Source organism: Tiliqua scincoides, chromosome 4 (genome assembly GCF_035046505.1).
Source record: "Tiliqua scincoides isolate rTilSci1 chromosome 4, rTilSci1.hap2, whole genome shotgun sequence".
Lineage (NCBI taxonomy): Eukaryota > Metazoa > Chordata > Lepidosauria > Squamata > Scincidae > Tiliqua > Tiliqua scincoides.
The window spans coordinates 124,056,873-124,080,456 of record NC_089824.1 but is presented as its reverse complement, the minus strand read 5'-3'; the positions used below and the strand labels follow the sequence as shown (position 1 = coordinate 124,080,456).

General features: G+C 44.5%; 1 protein-coding gene across 1 annotated transcript in view; it reads right to left on the bottom strand.

Annotated features, from left to right (window-relative positions):
• Nucleotides 1-23,584, bottom strand: part of CFH (complement factor H) — a 107,875-nt gene that overhangs the window by 28,008 nt on the left and 56,283 nt on the right. Inside the window, exons 12-19 of the mRNA XM_066624546.1 lie at nt 22,607-22,780; nt 19,613-19,795; nt 14,754-14,933; nt 12,332-12,493; nt 11,167-11,331; nt 9,273-9,452; nt 7,546-7,722; nt 212-388 (exon numbers count right to left, since the gene is read on the bottom strand). Coding sequence (XP_066480643.1) covers nt 212-388; nt 7,546-7,722; nt 9,273-9,452; nt 11,167-11,331; nt 12,332-12,493; nt 14,754-14,933; nt 19,613-19,795; nt 22,607-22,780 — 1,398 coding nt within the window. The remainder of the gene's footprint in view (nt 1-211; nt 389-7,545; nt 7,723-9,272; nt 9,453-11,166; nt 11,332-12,331; nt 12,494-14,753; nt 14,934-19,612; nt 19,796-22,606; nt 22,781-23,584) is intronic.

Genomic DNA, 23,584 nt, shown 5'->3' with positions numbered 1-23,584 from the left:
AAAACAAAGTACTTCGTCTTGTTACATGAAAAATGACAAAAGACATGTCTGTTACCAGGTCTCTCAGACTTCTACATTACCAAGCTTCATCAAGCAAGTGTAGAATCTTGTGCCATATTTCAGATTTAAAGAATCAACAAAAGAAGTGAGAATGGTTGTTGTGGTGTCCCAAGAGGACCTGAGATTAATCCTTTCAAATACAAAGTCCTACCTTTGCACACTGGTGGTTTTGACCATGTCTTATTTTCACATATTATAGTGTCTGACCCAGACATCTCGAAACCTTCATAGCATTGATACTGCACTTGGTGGCCGGGCAGGTAGGGTGCTCTTGCATCCGTTAGAACTTCAGCATTGTCAACTGAAGGGAGTTCTTGACAGGTTTTATCTGAACAGGGAGATGATGCACACAAATGAGGGCTTTTCCAAATAATGCCTTTCTCCCTTGCTTAATATTTATCACTCATTTCTCACTGGGAATAAAGGTAGCATTTCCAAGGTTTTCAGACATTCATATAGGGATGGAATATGCATAGGGGGTGAGTGAGGCTGCAGCAGCAAGCCATGCCTCAGTCTACACGCATTCAAATGAAAGTTAGAACTGAGCCTGAGTGCATTCAGATGTAAGCGCATCAGGCTCTCTCCACACTCTTGGAAAGTGGGCCTTTTCAATCATTTCAACAGTGTGAAGAGAGCATTATATGCGTATAGTTGTAAAAGCATAGGCTTAATTCCAATCTGCTACTCAGCGGTTCTGAAACTCTCTGGGAGAGTTTGGGCCACAGTAAGTCCTTGTGGGGGCAGGGGGAGGCAGCGACGCAATCCCCAGGTTCGTGTCGCTAAGGGAGCTGCAGGGACTGCCATTTACTTACCAGACCCTGCAGCAGCCTCCCAGGGGTGCGGGAAGCCCTGCGCGACTGTCCGCAGAGCTCCCCAAAGCTTAGAAAGTGGAGCAATCACACCCTGGTTCCACAAAACCAGAAGTGGAGCACAATCGCTCCACTTTTACTTTCTAAGTTTTAGGGAGCCCTGCAGACAGTCGTGCAGGGCTCCCCGCACCCTTGGGGACTGCTGCAGGGACTGGTAAGTACATGCCAGCCCCTGTGCCCCCCTTAGTGATGCGATCCTGGGGATCGCATCGCTGCCTTCTCCCTGCCCCCACCCTTTAAGGGGGCAGAGACCAGGGCCCTCAGGCTGACGCCCTAGTTTGAGAAGTGCTGCTGTAACTGAACACTAAAATAACAGCTTTAAAAAATCAGAAACATAGCATTATACAGGCCACAGAAAAAAATTATATGATATATTAAAAATACATCACAGTTACAAACAAGAATATGTGAACAACAGACCCCAAAGTGCATTGAAACAGTCATGTTTTCACTGCCCTCTTCCTCAAAAAACAGCCAGAGATGGCTCCAAGAGGACCTCCTCTGAAAAGCTGTTCTACAACCTCAGCACAACTGAAAAGCTTCATCAGCCATAGTTACACTGGTAGTGGGACGGGGAGCAGGACCTCTAGTGTTGATCTCAATGTTCAGATGGGAGGAGGAAGTCCTTAGGATATCCCAGTCCCAGGTCATTCAGGGCTTTAAACATCAAACCTAGTATTGTGTTTTGGCATGGAAACAAACTGGCTATTAGTGAAGATGAAATAGTGCTGGCATTATATGCTCTGATCTGAACTGAATGGTCCAGCTAACACAACTGGCAGACAGATTTTGAGCCAATTCAAGATACTAAGCAAACCTCCAAGGCTTTGTCCTCAATGAATTCATGCTATGAATCTAATCTGAGGATAATCAGGGCATGAAGGACAGTGGGCAAGTTTGACGTCTCTAAGATAAACCACATCTGGCACATCAGCCCAGTCTAGTAACCACCACCACCAGACTGGGAACCCCTGGCCACCACCACCACCACCACCTCAGCATCCAGGAGTAGCATCAGGTCTTTGTGGCAGAAGACCATCACTAGGGAATTTCCTCTCTTTTGAAACAAAATCTCAACCCTTTTTATGCTCTTTCTGGAGCTTGTATTTCTATCTGGAGCTTGTATTTTATGTTACTGTTTTGATTATTTGTGGTATGTTCATTTATGTTGTTGATTCTTGCTGTTATTGTTTTATTCTGCTATTCTTTATATCTTTTTCTAATTGTTTCATTGTAATCTATTGTGTGCTGTAAGCCACTTTGAGTGCCCAACTGTAGATGGAAAGGCAGGGTAGAAATTGTTCAATAAATAAATACCACTAGGCTGAGCAGCTGAGAATGCCTGTAACATTCAAGCAATGAACACCATAGAAAGGACAACTCCTTATACAATAAGATTGATTCACATCCCAATCCTATGGTCAGGCAGTGCTGGTGCTGGGTGTTGTAAAAGTGCTGTAAGCAACACTTAGTGAGAAAGTGGCACCTGTGGGAAGGCCAGAGCCATCCCACAGGTGCTGCATGCCACCCGATGGCTTAACCTGGGTCGTTGTGCAAAGTGTTGTGCAAAGTGGTGAAGGGGTAGGGTGAGGGTGGTAGGAGGGTGTTCCAGAGGTGTGGATGGGATTTTGGGGGCGGGATGGGGAGTGGAGCGGTTCAGACTCAAGAAGAGATGGGGACCACAGAGCAGACCTCCACCACATCCTAACCCTATCCCAGGCCTAAAAGCCCTATATGTGGCTACTCAATTCTACTGGTGGTGTAAATCTGGTGTATATCTGCTGGTGTAAATCTGAGTAGCTGTATTGAGCAGACTGGGGTGCTATACAGGTAGGGGAACAAATTTTCTCTTGCCCCAAGAAGACCTTCCCCTGCTCCAATCTAACCTTGGATAGGATAGGGCAGTCCATCTGTTGCACTGCAGTTGTGGACATTATGCAGCATGCTGTCCTTGGGTCAATCTTAACACAAGTGTAACAAGAGCTAAGGAGGAAATCTGAGCTATTAAGGGACCAATCCTATTGGGCCTCAGCACTGTTGGATCTCACATTCCAGTGTGCACTGTGCTTTACGGTGGTCGCAGATCATGACCCGCTATTCTGCATAGTCAGACCACTGCTACAAGCAGCTTGCTTCCAGGGCCATGTGCCAACAGCCACTGGAGAAGGCCTGGCACCAGTATGTTGGTGCGGGGGTGATGGGGGTGGAGAGGGAGTGGGCTGAATGGGAAGTGAGAGGCTCCAGAGAGGAAAGGGGATATTTTTCCCTTCCATAAGCCTCCTGTTCTGCAATGGGTCTTCTCCGACCTATGCCAGCAATTTTGCTGGCACAAGTCCAAGGAGAGAGAGGGAGTGGGGAAACAGTGAAAATTCTTAATTCTTTAATTTTAATTTAAGTTTTTCCTAATTTCAGCAATTGCTTTTCTTTCCAGGTCATATCATTCACTAAGTCTATTTCTTACTAGCCCATTTTTTACCTTCTTTCAATTGTAAAAATCCCTACGGGGATTTAATCAGCCTGCCTATGTAAACCGCCTTGAATAAAGTCTGAGGAGAAATCTGACGACCAAGAAAGGCGGTATATAAATATCTGTACTACTACTACTACTACTACTACTACTACTACTACTACTACTACTACTATTATTATTATTATTATTATTATTATTATTATTATTATTATTTTATTTTCCAACTGAATTTTCCACTTAGATGTGCCAGAGCGTTTCGTTTTGGTAATTTGTAACCAAGTTCTATGGATATTATGGCAGCTATACTGTACATAAGCTGGTTTGTTTCCTTCAATGAGTTAGCTGGAATTGAAATGATGGTTTCATTTGTATCTTTAAGTAGAAGTGTCACTTGTTTATTCCATTGTTGCAGCATTACAGGAAGTCTCTGACATTGTACATCCTGACTGATGTGGTTTAGCACTTTTCCTTTCAAGAGGTTTTATTGTTCTGTCAGTTCATGGTGTCTAAATTGTTCCATATATTGTTCTTCATCTATAATATTTATTTCCACCATCAAGTTGCTTTCTACGTCTTGGCCATGACTTTGTGTTGGTTCTTGTCATGGGTTGATCCCCAGACCTGACAGGTAATTTACTGGCTGCACAGTAACAGGCCTGAAGCCTTGGCCAGACCAGGACAGCACAGCATCCTGGGAGCCTCATGCTGATGCAATATCGGGTGACATGCATCAGGTGACTACATGTGAGTGTGTGTATGTGTGTGGCAGCACCTGCACAGTCAGCATGACTGTGCAGTATTTCCTGCACCCTGATTGGATGTAAGAAGTATAAGTTCCAGCAGGGGCAAGCAAAGAGTGTGGGAGAAGCAGAGCATTGTGAGCCGGAGGCTACGTTAGTTGGATCAGCGAATCGTGTACCGTTTGTATTATCTGGACTGTAAATATCTGTACATAGTAAAGGAGGAGTGTGGTGAAGAACTTCTGCCTTTGAGTCTTCTTTGTCGCCGGGGGTGAGGGCAGACTGACTTTGAGGCACAGAAACGATAACTGCCGTGCAGCTTTCTGCCGTGCCAAGCCATTGGTGGAGCTCCAGCAGCAGAGCGGAGCCGTCCCAGAGCGGTCAGAGCACAACGCAGCTCGCAACAGTTCTCCTTTTGCCAGCTTCTATATTTCTTGCAATTCTAATTCAGTGAATACTTTGATCTGGATGATAAACCTTCTTTGATCCATTATTCATACCACTGTCTGGTTGTTTTGCTTTCCAAATTTCCATCATTCTTTTTTGAAAGCCAGAGACTGATGGATTTGCCTTGTAATAACATTTCATGATTTCTTGATTTTTGATGGCTGTCCAAGTTTTGTGTTGGGGGTGTTCTAGCAGCATTGCAACAGCCTGTCCTGGTTCCTCCACAGGAACTGCTGAGCCCTGTGGCCAATTTATCAACAGATGTTCAGGAGCCATAACATCTGATGTTGACCCAGGCAACAACTGATCTGGTATGGATTTCTGTTTATTTGTTCTCATCATAATTGATGGTAGTTGGACATTTCAGTCTGGCTTCTCAGTTGAGACCTGTCCGCCTTGGATGACCTGTACTACCACCAGCATAGCTCTCAATATCATTGAAGCACACAAGCCCCATCACCACATCAAGGTAGTGTCCTTGGAGGACTTCTTCTCTTTCTCCTTCTTATTATTAATTCCTTTAATAAATACCTTTTACAGCCCAAACCTAACAAAATTCTTTTGTGCCTATGCAGTGGAACCAGCGCAGCTTGCGTTTCATACTGTGGAGGAAACCTGAAGTCTGGAGGTATCCTTGAGGTAAGGGGACATTTGTCCCCCCTTGCCCTGGGGAAAGCCCAGCTGTGGCAACAGGTCTGCTTGGACCTGTGCCTGCTAAATCTTTGTCGCAAATCTGAGTGGATCCATGTTAATGGATCTTTCCCAAAAAGAGGGGCAGGATATGGCACAAACCGGAGACACCGATCCCTGGGGCCTATCTGCCCCACTGCCACCCTTCTCCCTCCCTGTTACACCATTCTCCATCCCATCCCTGTCCCTCTGCTGTCCAGTGCAGGCCTTACCTGCTCTGACATGCGGTGTCCCTGCCACTGGCACTGACAGGCTGGCTCAGGCCTTCCTGCTGGCGCCACAAACTCCTACACAGTTGCAAAGTGCTTTATGGCACTTTTGCAACAGTGTTCACCAGAGGAACACAAGCACCTTAGGAATGTGTCATTAATCTTCTGTTATGTATTTCCCAACTACTTCATTTCACTGTCTTATCAAAAACACCAATAAGATTTTATAATTGTTACTTAACAAGGAGATTGTTCTGTAACATCATTGAAAGTACGTCCTTCTTTTGGTATGAAAACATTCACTTCATTCCAACCTGATGGAAGTTAACTTTTTCTACTAATATATTCACAGAGCCTTAACTTCCATGGGGTCAGCTTAGGCCTCAATCCTATCTCCTTCCACCAGTGTTGATGCAGCCACTCCAAAAAGGCATACGTTTCATCCTATGGTGGGGGGAGGGAGTGACTTAAAGGCAAGTGGCAGGTAAATATTTTTACTTAACTCTAAATAAGCTTCCCATGGGTCTCCTTGGAGATACGCCACCTATTTTGGTGGTATGTCTGAGGTGAGGGGAAGGGTCAGGATGTTTTGAGAAGAGGGGAAAAGATCTGGTGTGTGCCATTACTGCTAGAGCAACCTCCTCTCCTTCCTTGCTCCCGGGTTCCTCCCACTGAACAATCCGATTGTTCCCCTCACCACCCATGGCCCATCCTGGTGCCCATGGCTGACCCTGGTGCTGGGGGACTCAGAGAGGCTGCTGCCAGGTGGTTGGCACCAAAGCTGGTAGCATGCTGCGCTTTGCATAATAATACTTTTCCAATGCCTCAGAGGGCAGTTGGTGCTTCTGAGGTATCTGTGGTGGGGGAGGGGCAAGGTGGAGCACTGCTGGTCAAAATTGTGAAAATCTGCTATTTTTGAATAACACCACTATGGGCACAATCCTAACTGCATCCTAGGCCAGCGCAAGTTCCTTGAGCCAGCCCAGGAGGGTTGAAAACATGCCATAAAGCACATTTGCATGTCCTTAGGAGTTGACTGGACTGGACTGGCACAGGGAGGCATTCAGCCTCTGCGCTGGCCTGGGGGGGAGGGTTGCGTTCGCTGAGCTCAGCCAACTCAGGGGTCTGGGGAGGAGGGAGGCGTTCCAGGGCTGGGGGGAGGGCAGGGAGTGGGATGCAGGGCTGGGACCCAGCAGTTATGTAGGATCCCACCCCTGTTCCCCAAGCAGTGTGGAGCGGCTCTAAGCCACTCTGTTCTCTTCAGACTCTGTTCGCCTCCTCCACTCTGCCCTCCTCAGCTCGAGAAGAACCATTGGGGCTCTGGTGGCTTACCTGGGGGTAAGGAGAAGAGTTTCCTCTTGCCCCCAGGGAAACTTCTAGCCCCAATCTTGTGCTGGATACAGCGCAGGCCTCCTGGCCTGCCTGTTCCAGTGCAAGGTAGGATTGCACTGTATATTTTATATCATTTGATGGGTAATTTAAAGCAGAATTCAATTAAACAGACCATGATGAAATATCTGAATTCTATCAAACATTATAGCCAAATAACCAGAAAAAGAAAACAACTGTCTTGTGTAACAAAACCATAGAAATTCCTAATTCAAAATTGACCACTGAGACTCATTGTTCCAAAAGCCAATGAGGTGTTATTATGACACTTCAGGGTACAAATACGGTGTTAGTATGCGTCAGTTCACATTTCCATGTATCAGAGCTAATACTTATTCAGTTGTGTGACTGTCATCAAGTTGGTCACTGGTTATTTGTTGGTTACTGATTTTTTGGGTGACCTGTACTGCTACATAGTAAAATGGATAAATAAATAAAATGAGGTGACACCAACCCCAGTGAAGTCACTGCATTTAGGCTTTGTGTATGATATTGTAATTTATTCTGTATGGTCTGGTATGGGAGGAGGTCTAACATGGGAGTGACCAGTGAGCTCTCGCACCAGGTTAAGCAAATCCTAGTGATGTCTCCGTGGCTGTCCCCACCTTCACTTGTCATTCTCTGTCAAAGTGACTGCTTTGATGACTATCCCAAGAGAAACAGGAATCTACCTTCACAGACAGGAGGTTCAGTCCATTCTCCTCTTCGGCATGTGACAGTTAATGGCCCGTCAGCACCAAAACCTGTGTGGCATGTGTATGTTACTGTTTCTCCAGCTTGATATATTGTCTTCACTCTTTCCACAACTGAACTGTCAAATACTGTGGGAGGGTTTCTGCACGGTTTTTCTGTGAAGGTATGAAAATGAAGATGAAAACAGTTCACCATATGAAACCATGATCCATCAAAATGCCAGACTCTGAAAAAAGAAGTTGCACATTAAAAGGAGTGGGAGAATTCCCTCAGTTTGATTGGAAAATGGAAAACCAATTACTAGCTATTTTTGAAGAACTGAACCTAGGGCCAGACTAGATAGTATGTCAGTCATGGGTCTGCCAGCTGCCTTTTTTAAATATAAGTAGCAACCACAGAAGGCTGCACTCCAAATGAGGAGTGGCACAGGGGAATGAGGACTAAATCTTCCCCCATGACCATCCCAGTCTAGATTGCCTCCTCCGTCCCTTGACTTCCACATGACAATGAAGAAAAGCTCTCATTGCTACCCTGTGAGTAAAAGTTGTGGGTTAAAGTGCCAGCACTTCACAGGTAAGCCTCCATGCAGAGGTGGACCGAGGCTGGTATAGAGAGAGGAGCTCTGCAGCTGATTGGCCCAAAATCAGGCACTCCAGAAGCAGTTGGCTGTGACACAACATCACTGCCAAGATGCTGCCATGTGCCATATTTCGAACCAGGCACCGTTGGCCCAGCCTACTGCTCGACATTGTAAGTAAGGGGCATGCAGTGGGGGCGTGAGGCCCGCCCCTGGAGCATTCCAAAAATTGTTTGGGGTCTTGAGCTCTTTGCTCTTTGCTCTGCAGCTCTGCAGCTCTTAAGGCCAGCCCTGTCCCTCTTCCACAAAAAGTCCTGTTCTGCAGCAGCAGGCCCAAATCATGTGATATCTAGATAGATATCATCTAGACTGGCTCTATGTTCAGCTTGCTCAGAGATAAGCAAACATCTCCAAAACATATTTCAAGGCTCCGAGGACTGTTGGGAAAGTTCATTGGAACTCCCAAGCCTTAGAAAAAAAGGTCAGTCCCCACAACTTGTTCTCCAAGCCCTCCTGAGAAACTTCCACCCCAGCCAGTGCCAGACTGTGCCAGTGCCAGCATAAACTCAGACTGTGGTAGCTCCTCCCAGTCTAGCCTTCCCCGACCTCTTTAAGCTTATGGTGAAAGAAAAGAGAAGGACAGGCTGTGTAGACAAAAATACATGGACTGAGCTTCTCACTGAGGAATCCCAGAAAAACTGCTGATGTACCTCATGGTTGTCAAGGACTACATCTGAAAAATACTGTTGTGTTTGACACAACACAAATACTGTTGTGTTTGACGTCAGCTGCCTCCACTTGAATGACCCCCATTGCCACAAGAGCACAAAGACTGGGGAGTTTTGTAGTCTGGCAAGACAAGTCATTCTGGATTCCCTTTTGAGGGAACTGGAAAGCAGAAGTATTTCTGCTTCATCTGTATTCATCTGCTTCATCTTCAGGCTGCTTCTGCAATCACTTGTATTTCTCTGATTGGTCAGACTGATACAAGCACACTAGACTGTCCCTCCTTATAACTTCCTATCTCCTTTTTAATCAGTGCCACAAGGCTGGAACCTTGTGGAAAGTTCTCCACTGGGGCCAGTGTGTCAGCCCTTCCAGTTGCTGAAAGAAGGAACGCATTTTTACCATTGCAGGTTGGTGGTGGTGACCATTTCTTATTACTGCAAGTTACAGAACGTTTTCCACTGATCTCAAAACCGTCATGGCATTGATACTCCACAGGACTGCCAGGAGGATACTTCCCCTCAGTTCTATTTTCTTTTACATCACCATTCTCAATTGCCGGGGGATCTTCACATCTTAGATCTGGAAAGGGAGACATTCGGCATGTGTTGCTAGTGAATGAAATTGAACTGCATATATGACACTTCCACAGTTTTATAGACATTATGCCTCCCCAGTTCCTTGAATGTCAGAAATTTCCAGTGCCAGTTTCATTGTGGGGAAGGAAACTGGGGCCTATTGTTATATCGGTTTTCTTTATAGATATACACACAAGAGTATGGGGTGCAGACAGGCACCTTTAGATACAAATACTGTTTCTTTTGCAAACAGAACAAGGACTAACCTTGTGCAGGACATCCCTAAACATAAGGAAGTCTCACTTCTTTCAGTGCAACAAATCCACAACAGTGTCAGGATTTAAAGTGTAGTTTGCATTCCTCAGCAGTTCTAAGCAGTCATATACCAGGTCTACACAATATGTATCGTGTAGCTCCAGCTCACTTCTAAATAAAGATACTGGGGATCCTGTTGCAAAACTTCGGCTTCAAGAGCAAAACAAAGTTGTTCTGATTACAAGCAAGTCATTGCACCAAATTTAGCCATGTATTCCCAGACACTAGCAGAAGTGCTCTTGCTCAAGGTTCCAGCAAGCTTGCACCAAGAGCCTGATGCCAAAGTTTGGACCTCACAGCAGTGGCACAATTTTCAGGAGGAGAACTGGATAAAAGACAAAAAAAGGGGGGGGGGCTTGTTTTCCCACCCTCCTGAAGACTCCCCCCCCCCCCGTAAGCTACATAGCATGAAAAGATCAGCTTCAGGGCATGCTGCCAGTTCAAAATGGTATCCCCATGGGGAAGGGTAGGACATTTCTGGAGCTCTGGAAAGAAATAAAGTCATTTTTCTATTCCAACTTCATGAAACTTCATACTCTCATGGGGCTCAGTAGCATCCTCTGACCTTAATCACTACTCTTCCAGAATATGACAAACTGCTGGAGGTCCTACAATGTTCCCTTCACATTCTACTTTCTTTTTTAACAAGGACAAGGGTCTAGCATTTGGGGTTTTCTTTTTTCTCTTTGTTTAGTGTACAAAGTGATATTTCTCTTAATATCTGGGGAAAGGGCGACTCCCCTCAATATGCAGAAACCACCACCTTGTCTGTGATGGTTCTGGCTGCACAATGCTGTTGTTGAGCAGTGGTAGCAATAGTAGTAGATTTTCACCTTATAAAAAGATGGAATATATAATAAAGGGTGCAATCCTACCGTGTGCTGAAACAGGCAAGCCAAGAGGGGCCCAAAGGATAGGGGCCCAAAGAGGTAAGGGGAAACTTTTCCCCTTATCTCTAGGAAAGGCACTCTAGCCCCTATGGGTTTCCTCAGACTTGTGCCACCTCCTGGGGAGGCGCAAGTCCGAGGAGAGCGAAGCGGCTTGAAGTCACTCCAAACTCCCCAGGAACAGGGGTTGGGACCCAGCATAACTGCTGGATTCTAGCCCCACCTCCTGCTCCCCACCCACCCACCTCTGGGGCTGCCCAACGCCCGCCCTCCCCCCACCCCAGAACATCTCCCTCCCGCCTCCTCCCTGCCCACCCCAGAGTCTTGCATCAGCTGAGCTCAGCCTTATGGCATGTTTGCAACCCTCCTGGGACTTGTGCTGGCCCAAGTTCTTCTCTGAATTGTGCCCAAAATAATACAAATAGCTGCAGAAAGGATATGCCATTTTTATACCATTCCCATTCATATATTTCTCCAACATTCAGTTTTGGATAATGAAACGAACAACATACGAACCAAGGCAGTGTGGGGGTCTTTGCCATTTTCCATTTTCACATGCTATTTCTTGTGGCCCTTGAAGCTTGAAATGTTCCTTACACTTAAAGCGTATCTTTTTAACACTTCCAATGTTTATCACCCGAATGATGGCATTGGGGAGCTGAGGTGGAGGTGGGCAGTGACCTGACAAAAAAAAACCTTTCGGTTAGAACTGAATGTTTCAAAATAATGTGAACGACTTTGAAGTTTCAGGATATCCAAGAATTACTAAAATGAGCATTCTGTCAATTTTCCTTAACTCTTCAATGGGCTTAAAATGAGTAGTAATTTGCACTGCCACAATAAAAAGAACCAACAAGATTGCCATTGATCTTACCAGTTTTCCTAAATGTGAGAAGGAAATGTCTTCCTAAATGTAAATGTTTCCTAAATGTAAATTTCCTGCAATGTGAGAAGGTGCTGCTGGAATGGATTCCTCTGTTTTAATATCCCACCCTTCCTTGAGTGCATTGTTTTAGCCAATGTGTGATTCAGGCCAGGTTTTCATGCTTCGAGTGCTTCATAAGACTGCACCAGAAGCTCAGCCACCCAGAGCTCATGGGTTTGTGTTGCAGACATATCATGCAAAACCTTATTATTCAGTTCAGCTTTCTGCTACATTAGTCATAGCAGAGAAAGAAAAATGTGCCATCTAATCCAGGTTTCCACGTTGAGCGCTGCACTCTGGGATGGAACTCTCAGAGTGACTTGCAGGAGCCATCGTGTATTTTAGGCCCCTAGAGCGCAAAGCAACTTGAACTCAGCCAAAGTGGTTAGTTGCTGGATACAGACAGGGAACCAGTCGGCAGGAGTAGTCGTGACTTTCACAGATGCTGCCTCTGTCCCTCTGTTGACAGATTGTTTTTGTTTTTTTAATCCACACATCAAGCAATGCCTTTGCTTTTGAAATGCTTCCATGTGCCACTGCTGTAAGACTTCACTCCAGCAGCCCAGGTGAGGGATGAGGAGCTCACAGGATCTGAATAGGAGCCATATGGGGCCTTTAAAAAGGAACTATGCCCTGCCTCCAAACGTAAGGCAGGAAAGCAGGGTTGAAAAGTTCTGGCCCACTTCTGATCTGGTAGTTACACCTGTCATCCTCATTAAGAAAGCATGAACTTGTACATAGCATGCAAGACTGTACCTTTGCATTGAGGTTCAGGTGACCACTTTCCTTTAACACATTTTGTTATGTGACGATCGGAACCGCAGCTGTAGCTTACAGTGCTGTTGGTCTTATACTGTGACTGGGGACCAGATGGTAGAGAGTTTGGAAGCTTTGGAGGTGCACAGTTTGTTCGATCATCTAACAATTCAAATATTGTTCACGTAAAGTTGTTTGTTAGCAAATAACAATGGAAAGGAATTAATCAACTTGAAAATGTCACTGCCGTCTTTCATTTAAAAAAAAATAGCTCACAGAGCTAATTACAGTTAATTTTTAGAAGAGCTTTTGACTATTATTCCCACGATGGAAGAGAATTGCAACAGAAAAGTAATGATGTGATCAATGCTATACAGTGTGTCCATGGCAGAAATGGGATCTGAACCCAGATCTTCCACCTTCAGGTCCAATTTTCTATCCAACAAATTGAAGTTTCTCTTAAAAATATAATTGCATATGGTAATATACTATGAGTATTTTTAATATATTGTCATTTGTGTGCATTTACTTTCCAGAAAATGAGAGGAAGGTACCCTGCCCTAAGGGGCTTACAATCTTGGAGAAGTAGGTAGAAGGCAGACAGCAGAGAAAGGGGAAGAAGATGGAGAAATGATAGGAAAGAGGGGAAAAGTAGTTTGCTGTATTTATATGTATGCCTAATTACAACAGGCTATTGGGTTTCATGGAAGAGTTGGGTTTCAAGGAGAAATTTAAAGGAAATAAGAAAGGTGACACCACCAAAATGTTCTGGGGGTAGTTCTAGGTATAATGGGCAGCAAAATGGGGTTATTTAAAGAAATAGGACACATTTGGATAGTTGTAGCGGAGCTGGACAAGCAAAGGTCATAGGCAGGAATGCAGCTGGATATGAACACATGAAACCGTCAGACCATCTAGCTCAGGGTTGTCTATCCTAAATGACATGGGGTGCTATCCTAACTGCGCGTAAAGCATGTTTGCACCTCCTCAGGAGTTGGCTGGGCTGGCGCGGGGACAAGCGGTGGCCCAGGGAAGCTGCATCCAGCCTCCACACCAACTTGGGGAGGGAGGATTGCATCGGCTGAGCTCAGCCGATGCAGGGGTCTAGGGAGGGTGGGGAGAAGACGGGGAGGAGGTGGGAGGGAGACGTTCCAAGGCTGGGGGGAGGGTAGGTAGAGGGTGGTCCCAGGGGCGGGAGGGGAGTGGGAAACAGGGTTGGGACCCGGCAGTTATGTCGGAACCCAACCCCTGAGCAGCACGGAGTGGCTTGAAGCCTCTCTATTCTTCTTGGACTTGTGCCACCTCCTATCTCCTGGCACAAGCCTGAGGAGACCCACGGAGGCTGTGCTGGCTTACCCGGAGGTAAGGAGAAGTTTCCCCTTGCCTCCAGCTGAGCCACTTCTGGCCCCAATCTTGTGCTGGATACAGTGCAGACCTCCTGGTCTGCCTGTTCCAGCACAATTGCACCCAAGGTCTCTACAACATTCCAGACTTGAAATTTCCCTCCCACTCCTAACCAAAGGATCCAAGGTCTGAATGTAGAACTTTCGGCATGCAAAACAGGCACTCCATAATTGAGCTTCAACCCCTTATCTTCTAAGAGCTGAGAGTTGGGGGGCATGGGAGTTTTGTAGGTAAGGACCAGAAGCTTATGCAGGATCTGGAAGCAGACAGGAAGCCAGCACAAGGAATTCAAGAAGAGCTTCATATGGTCAGAGCAATGAGAGAGGAAAACTATTTTGGTAGTAGAGAGCTAGAGAACGAAGAGAGGCCCAAGGTGAGACAACAAAGAACCAGAGAGGATAGGATTGCAACTGCCAGGGTGAGAGACGACCACAGCATGGACCAGAGGCTTTGCCAAAGTGAACAAGGGAAGGGTCATACTTGGTAATGTTGCAAATGGAGAAGAAACATGATTTGGTGGTGGACTCATTATGAAAAGCAAAGGAGAGGGAACAGTCAAAGCAAAAGCCAAGGCTTCATGCCTGTTCAATGAAGCGCATGGTCAACAGATAAGGAAGTTTGATCTTAGGTATATTGAGAGATGATGATGAAGCATGAAAGCTGAAGTATGAGAGAGGCACTTAGAGATGTGGAACTGGATAGAGAATGTTCTGGGACAGAGAAGAAGAACTGCAGATGCCACAAGTGCAGAAATGGCCTCAAAACCATGCAGCGTGATGAAATATTAATTCTTATACAAAACAGTAGTATAATACAATCCACTTTGCAGCCCAATCCCAACCAACTTTCCAGCATCAATGCAGCCTCAACACAGCCCTGTGGTAAGAAAACAAACATTCCCTCACCTTGAATTCCTCTGTGAATGCACACGGAAGCCCCATTGGCATGGCTGCATTGGCACTGGAAAGTTGGTTAGGATTGGGCTGTTAGTTGTCTTATTTGTAATGCTATAGCTTACCGACACATGAAGGTAACTCCCACTTGCCATGTAGACACTTGGCTGGGTTGGGCCCAATGCTAAATGTGTTTTCTTCACATTTGTAGCTCATTGTATCACCATGGAAATATTTGTATCCATCTTCACTGACAGGATGTCCATAGGTAATATTGGGAGGTGGCCCACAAGTTTTTTCCTCCTCTGATGAAAACAGAACACAATGATGTGAAACAAATATTCCAAGCAATTATTAGAACATAAGTCTTCAAGGGGTTGCTCAGGACCCAAAAAGTGAGCTGTGACCTGACCTCAGGTGGGTGTGACAAGCCTATTTTTTGTTTCAAGTCTCAGGTCTGCAGTTTGAAAAGAACCCAGGGTTAGGGATCCTAAATGATGTGCATCCTGCCAGCGACTTTGAAGGGGTTCATTTGAAGAAGACGTCCCATTGATCTTCCATGGGGGACTTCCGGTTGAGTCATGGGGATCTAAGCAAGTCCTGGTGAGAGTGGGGCTAACGGGAACTTCTGTTTTTTTGGATGGTGGGCATTAAAAAGCCTACCACCACTCTTCCCCAGTTAGGGGAAGGGCTAGAGACGCTCGAGACCCGAGGGGGTGAGAGTTTGGCGACAAAGGAGCTCGGAACTGGGGTTTCTCTGTTTGCTTTGAACTCCCTCCCGGTGAAGGTGTAGCTAAAATCTCTGCAGAAGACACCCGAGTCAAGGAATTTGACTTAAGATCTTCGTTGACTCAGCCTCTTGAATTATATTTGAACAAAATTGGCAAAAAAGAAATAGCGGAATTTTAATAACGACGAGGAGCTTTTGGGACTGAGATGATAAACGCGAGATTTGAAATGAGAGCCAAGCTGGTTGGATAGTAAGGGGTGCCGAAATATCATGAGACTGCAGTTTGGAAGTGCGATTTCGCCATTGAGAGAAGGTCGAACAGTAAGAGGAAGTGGAGGAGTGCTCACGTGGAGAGGATCCAAAGTTCGGGAGGAAATACCGGAGTGGCCATTTCATAAGAGGACAAGAAAAGACAGGAAGTGAAAAAGCGGTTATTTTGTGAAGTGTACCATAAAGAAGTCGCACCCACCATTTTGAGTAAGGGAAAATTTAACTTTAATAATAAATTGATCATACAGTATTATAGAAAGTTGGAAATAAGGCGTTTTGATAGGGAAGCGCCTGCTATATGTCGTATGATTTTAGAGAGAGGCAAAGAGCACTTACTTGGAGCGGCTCGAAAATGGCAAAAAAGGGAGATAAAGAACTGCAATTGGCAATGGAAAGTCTAGAGAAGAAATTTATGAAAGAAATGTGTAGTAAAATAACAGAAAAAATGGAGGAAATGATGGATGGAATGAAAGGACTAATAGGAGACCTCAAAAATGAAGTGATATAAGTTAAAGCTGAGATGAAGACAGTAAATCAAAAAGTACAAGATATGGAAAAGAAAATGCAAGTAGTGGAGGGAAAGATTGATACAGTGACTACTGATGTTAAGAGATTTGAAGACTATATTTTGAAACTGGAATGTAATGCTATGGAGACCCGTCTAAGATTGAGAGGTGTACCAGAGAATTTAAGAGAGGATACGAAAGAAGATAGAAAAGAAGTGATTAGAATTTTGGCTGACTTTATAGACTTACAGCCAGAGGAAATGGAATATCAATGTGATATGGTGTATCGAATAAATTCCCAGTACGCTCGCCAAAAAAATCTGTCAAGAGATATAATAGTACAATTACTAACAAAGAGAACTAAAGAAGAAATATTGAGAAAGCAATATAGGGACCCTTTGAAGGTAGAAGGGACTGAAATAGGGATTATGAAAGAATTACCAAGGAAAATTGTGCAGGATAGGAAAAAATATAGAAAACTGACAGATAAGTTGAGAGGCAAAGGTGTGAGATACAGATGGGAAATCCCACAAGGATTAAGTTTTTATTTTAAAGGTGCACGGATTACAATTGAATCGGTCAGGGAGATGGAAGATTTTCTGGTGAACCATAATGAAGATTTGGATTAAAAAAGAAATAAAGTTTAATTTAATATCGATTATAGAATACAAATTAACCTCTTGGAATGTGAATGGATAAAATTCTCCACAGGGATGAAAATTAATTTTTTATTGGATATAAAAAAGGCAAATATTGTTTGTTTGCAAGAAACATATATTTGTAAAAAGGACTATAATTTTTTGGAAAATAAGGACTTGGGGGATGAAATTATCTCGGCAACAAACCAAGAAGAGGAAAGAAGAAGAAAAAGGAAAAAAAGGAGAAATAGTGAGGTATTTAAAGAAAGAATTAGAATTAAAATTCTTAAAGTAGTAGAAGGAAGATATTTGGCAGTAGAAATTATACTGAATAATAAAAAGACGTTACCAGTTGGAGTGTAGGTACTAAATGGAGTTAAAGATGGCTTCTTTGAAGTGTTAATTTCGGAATTGGGATAGATCCGCGATGAACAAATAATATTGAAGGGAGATTTTAAAAAGCAAGAAAATTTCGAAGACATGTGGAGGAAATTAAATTAAGGAGTGCGAGATTACACATTTTATTCGGCATGAATTTAAGTATAAGAAATTCTATTCGGAATGGCATAAATTTAAATTTATCTGGAAAAAAAAAGTTATATAATGAGCAAAAGTTTATCTTGGTAAAAGTAAAATTGTAAAATGTTAAAACGCTGTGGGAAGTCTGTGGTGGGGAGGGAGGGGGGAGAGGAAATGGATTATTTATTGAAGTAAAAAAAGATATGTAGAAATGTAATGATTAAAATGAAAATTGATGATTAGGATCTACTGAAGATATAATGTACTGTGAAATTTCAATAAAATTCTTTAAAAAAAAGATCTTCCATGGGCTCCTTGGTCTCTCAGACACCCAAGTGCTTCCTATGCCTCAGCACTCCCTCTGCCCCTATTTTGCTCCCTAAAAATTTCAATGAATGCTCTTGTCATGCCACTCTCAGCACATCACTGTTTCCTCTACATTGCACAGTGGCACGACATGCAGATATAAGAAAAAACCAACACAGTTGAAAAAAATTTGCCACAATGTCCTTCATTCTCTTGTCTCCCTTCCTCCAGCTTCTATCTCCTTCTGTGGAGATATCCCCTCTTATCCCCTCTTATCACTCTTCCTTTGAGGAGCCTGCTGGAGGAGAATCAGGCATTCTGCGCTGATTGCTAAAAGACTGCTCGGAATAGCCAGACCTGAGTGAAGATCATGGATAAACCAATGCCTCTTTTGGATGTTGTCTCCATCCTCTTAAGGAATACAGCCTAGCAGAGCTGTGCTCAATGGATCACGGTTCTGTTTGTGCCATTTGGAAAAGGATATTGTAGGAGAATGTAGAAAGATAAGCTTCCAAAGTGATCAGTGGCTTTTCAGTTTGAAAAAAGAAAAGGATGAGAGGGTAGGTTAGTAACTAGGGCTCAGGAAGAAGGCAGAACATTATAAATTTAGAAATGGTTTGAAAAGAAAGCACCCTAAAAAGTTACAATATAGTCATATATCTATTAATACCATCCAGAAAGATGCAACATCTTAAGGAAGTTCAATAACAATAAGGTCCCTTTCCCATCTTCAATCTTTGGCAGTCCTAGGTAGGGCTGGTAACAGATCCTGGTTTAGAATCCAAGGCTACAAACCTGTACACATTTTCCTGGGAGTAAATCTAATTGAACACAATGAGACTTCTGAGTAGACATGCAGAAGTGTGTGCGGTAAATCTGTTTTCAGAGGGTTTGTTACTATTTTCGCAGAAAACTAGCATTCATTAGGAGGAGGATATTTTTAGTCAGTCTGTATCATTCACTTCCTCAGCACACAAGTGTAAGTTGAAAAATGTAAGTGGTGGAGCCAAATGGTCATGAAATACTGTGTCACGAATGACAATTCTTTGTAAAGGTTAAAAAGATAAGTATAGCGCCAATTCACAACAGCAGTTATTGATGGCAACAAAATCCTTCTAGAGATGCTAAATTCTATTTGTAATGTGACAAGTTTAGAGGTTTCAACTGAAAAGGATTTTCTTGACAAAATGTATTGCATGGCATGTTTGACATACTAGGTCAGCATTCCTCAACCCTTGTCCGCCAATGTACCATTTCCCATTGTCCAATGATCTAAGTACCACCAGAAGTAACTGGTGATGATGTCATGGAGTGTGGGAGGGATTACCCAGGATTAATTAGATAAGATAAACGCATCTCACGCTTTCCCCTCCCATGAGGGAGGCACTCAGGACAGCTAACAACATGAATTTAGAAACATTAAAATCACACACAAAAAACTAAGGCAACAGAATTGCATCAGAGCAGCAGCAAACAACAAGCACCAAAATTAAAAGGGAAAAGCCATTTATCACAAAGAGGCTTTCAGTTGAAGCTAGAACTGAATTTGGGAGGGCAACAAGTTTGCATGCATGTGGAGGAAGGAGAGAAAACCTCAGTGCTTTGGAAATTCTCTTTTTCCTATGTTTTTTATTGCTAATAATCAAAGACATCTGTGCAAAAGCTGCATATTCCTTCACTGCTTGACTTCAGCAGCAGAACTAGGTCAAACCTTTTCTCTTTTTTTCTCCCTAAGCTCTGCAAAATTTTTCTTTCCCAGGTCTACAGATTTGTTTATTGCCATTCATTAGGTGCTTCAAACCTCTTTGTTTCTTCACTGTTCTCTCTGCAGAAGGCCTCTCATTACCTTTACTGTATAATCTCCTGTGGTTCAAACTTCCAGAATTGGACACAAAGAAAAAGTCACAGTAAAATGCAGTCTACAGCAGTCAGAACTGCTGTCCCTAAAAGCCACAAAGTTCATCTGCACACCTTATTTTTCCTGTGTACACATTTCTCAGGAATCCAGATGTTACCTGTGCAAGAAGGTAAAGTTGTCCATTCTCCATCAACACACTCTACCTGGCTTGATCCAACCATTGCAAATCGGTCATTACACTCATATTCCACCTTTGTACCATGTGAATATACTTCAAGAAGTGGATGGGTAATTCTGCCATCTGAAATGCCGGGTGGTGCACTGCAAGGGTCGACTCGATCTGAAAGTAAGAGACTAACATTCCAGTGTGGAATCTGTTTGCTCAAAACACTTCTCTAAAGGGTACATTTGCAGGCAGGGATCCTTTGGACTGCAGTCGATGGGCCAGTTTTCACAGTTATCTTAGGCACTGCTGAATGCGTGGAGTTCCACTTAGGAAAGATGGGGACATTTGCCAGCTCCCCCAAATTCCAAAATCTAACTGCCTGGAGCAGTCTGTTGCTGAGGCCAGCCACCTCCCTATGTGGTGCAGGATTGGACTTCAGGGTGCGCATTTTGTCCCCTTGCCAAACGGAAGTCCCCTCCAAGATATTAAGAATATAGTTCTGTGTATCTCAGTTCTCCAAGTCTACAAAAACCAAGTATCTACCTTGCTTGTGGAAGACCCTGTTTTTGTTCTAAATGGGTAGATTACCAAGTTCTGTTTGAGAAGGAACAAGTGGGGATCCACAAAAATACATTTTAGTGTATTTCCAGCCCTCTGCAAAAGACACTAATTATTCTGAAACAGGATCTTTGTATGCAGGAAGTGCAAAAAGGGCACTTTTCCATCTCAGTCTCCCGAAATCTTCCTCCTCTCAGCTATACAACAGTAAAAGGCCCAGCTGCCAATTCCGAGCATGTGCAATTTATTGCTATATAGTGGTGGTGGGAGGTCTTTGAAAAGTGGGAGAGGGAAAAAGTGCCCTTTCCTTTTTCTTCCCAATTAAAACCTCCCCACACAGTATGTAATGAGGATCTGCTCAAACTGAAGCCCCCTCCCTCCCCCCAAAATTACCTAACTCAAATAGATCAATGCCCTCCCCTGTATTTCCTTCTCTTTTTGTTTTTGTTTCAACAACACCCTCTGTGGCTCAACTGATGCCAATATTTCATATTCATAGAAGACTCAGGTCCTGTCAGGTTACTTTTTAATTCCTTTTTTCCTTTAATACATTTCAATGAATATACTGTGTACTTTAGAAGTTCTACTTAGTATGAAGAAACTACACCCTTTATTTTGAGTGGCCCTGCTTCATTTCCAAAGGACAAGTACTTAACACACTTTTAGTATTAGAGAAGAAGTGGGGGGACACCACAAAAAGGTTCAATGTAATCCCAAGCCTCAGCAGGAGGGTTCCTCCTAAGAACTTGGAGCAGTGTCTGGGGATTACAGAAGGCAGATTGCAGAAGGAAGAGAAGGAAACATACCTCTGCTTTGTTTTGTTTTTTTTCCATTTAAACTCTCCAGTAATTAATGCTGACCCAAATATAGCATCAAACATGTATCTGGGAAAGTAAGGAGTTTTGGAGGGGGTTCTAAGATTCAAGAACCATAGTAATTTTTTGGGAGGGCATAAACCCATATCAAACATTTTAGCATGGGTTCAGTTTATGCTTATTTTCAGTGCAAAACTTCACGTCTCTACAAGTATCAGCACTTCAAAGACTATCATTGCTCCAGTCAGACACAAAAGGGCTGCATTGGTCTTTCAAAGAGCAAAAGGATTGATGAACCCTGTCTTCTTTCCTATACACTGAAAGGTCTGATGTCCTTTCAAGGGCCCCCAGAAAACTATTGAATATCCTCTTCCCCTTTTCTCCTGCCTCAAAATTGGCTCAGCAAAAAGAGAAGGGTACATTCAAGCCACCACTACAACTGAACCTTCCCTTGCCATGGTATGAAGTGCTAAAGCAGTTTTCCAGAGAATATTGGGGGGGGGGGGCATATGCCAGTTTTTGCAAGTATTCTGGCTGCCAGGAGGCAGCCTGTAAAACACTGCATGCCTGTAAGTGCTCAGTTTGAGGAAGAATATCTTTCATCTGGTAAGCATTTAAGGGCGCAATCCTATCCTATGCTGGAACAGGCAAGCCAGGAGGTTTGCACTATATCCAGCGCAGGATAGGGGCCAAAAGTGGCTAAAGTGAAGCAAAAGTGAAGTGGCAAAAAGTGATAGTGGCTAAAGTGAAGCAAACATTAAAATGTCCTGGCCATGAAAAGTGTCAAGCTTGGGAAAAGAATTTTGCTACTGCCTTTGCCATCTGACATTACAGAAGAACTGCAAAAGAAGTTATACTCACTAAGGGTGCAATCCTATCCTGCGCTGGAACAGGCAAGCCAGGAGACGTGGGCTGTATCCAGCACAGGATAGTGACAAGAGGCAGCTCAGCCAGAGGTAAAGGGAAACATTTCCCTTTACCTCTGGGTAAGGGCTGCTGGCCCCTATGGGTTTCCTTGGACTTGCGTCACCTCTTGAGGTGGCGCAAGTCAGAGGAGAGCAGAGTAGCTTGAAGTCGCTCTGTTCTCCCTGGGGAAGGGGGTTGAGATCCGGCATAACTGCTGGATCCCAGCCCTGCCTCCCACTCCCTGCCCGCCTGCCCCCGGGGCCGCCCACCGCCCACCCTCCCCACGTCCTCCCCATGCCCAGGAACACCTCTCTCCTGCCCCCTCCCCGTCTCCCCCCTGCCTACCTTTCTTCATTGCTTCAGTCCAGCCAGGCCGACACAACAAGCAAGGATGAGGCTGGCGTGGAGGTTTGCATTGGCCTCCGCCGGCTGGTGCTTCTTTGAGCGTTGGCCTGGCTTCCTCCTGAGGAGGTGCAAACAAGCCTTAGGGCATGTTTGGGACCCTCCCAGGCCAGCCCAAGGGACTTGGGACGGCATAGGGTGCAGTTAGGATTGCGCCCTTAGCCTGTAAATCTATGTACTAGCCAGTGACTAGGTTCTTTCATATGGCTTGTGATACACATCGTAAAAAGTGCACAGGCAGTTTTAGGAACAGCACACTCATTTTAAAAAACAAATGTCAAAGATTGCATAAAGAAACAGATACCTTTACAGACTGGTGGTGGTGGAGACCATCCAAAGTAATAGCACTGGGAAGATGCAATCCCCACTCTGAAGCGTCCTCCCAGACAGGAAAATCGCACCACATCTCCTTCAAAATACTGATCCTTTCTTGGCTGTATTCTCCCATGCTCCAAAGTGGGAACATCACATCGTATTCCTAAAGAAAATATTAAGGAAACGAGATTAATACAGCCAACAACATTTCAGAAATGTTGTTCCTATTTTTCCAAATGCTCATAAAATTTACAGTACACCTGAACAGCTTGTGTCTTTCTTCATTCACTATTAGTGAACAAAGACACACCTAAAAATTCTTCAAACAAACAGTGAGTTCATCCTCCTCCTATCTTTCAGCACATGGCATGTTTGCAGCAACTTAGGAGTTGGAGAGGCCAGCACAAGGAGTTGTACTGGCCTTCCCACACTGGTTCTGGACCCAGCAGGGTAAGTTTGCGCTGGCTGAACTCACCCGACACAGGGATCTGGGAGAGGGGTGGGGAGGGCAGGGAGGGAGGAGGCATTTCGGGGCAGGAGGAGGGTGGGCAGTGGGAGATCCTGGGGGCGGGCAGGCAGGGCGTGGGAGGAAGAGCCAGGATCTGGCGGTTATGCAGGATCCTCACCCCATTCTCAAGTGGCACCTCCTGAGGTGGCACAGATCCAAGTAGACCTATTGGGGCCATGCTGTGTGACACAGGGTAAAGGGAGCCTTTTCCCCTTGTCTCAGGATGCACCAATTCTGGCCCCGAACCCGTGCTGGATGCAGTGTATGCTAGCTGGTCTGCCTGCTCCAGCACAAGTTAGGATTGCGCCCTTTGTCATTTAAATAACATATATACATATGGGCATTACCATCATCCTCTCTCTCTCTCTGTAATCCTCCATTACCCTCATTCCCTCTCCCCCTGCAATATTCTATTACCCACAACCCCCCACTCTCCTTCATCCCCCCTTTGCAATCCTC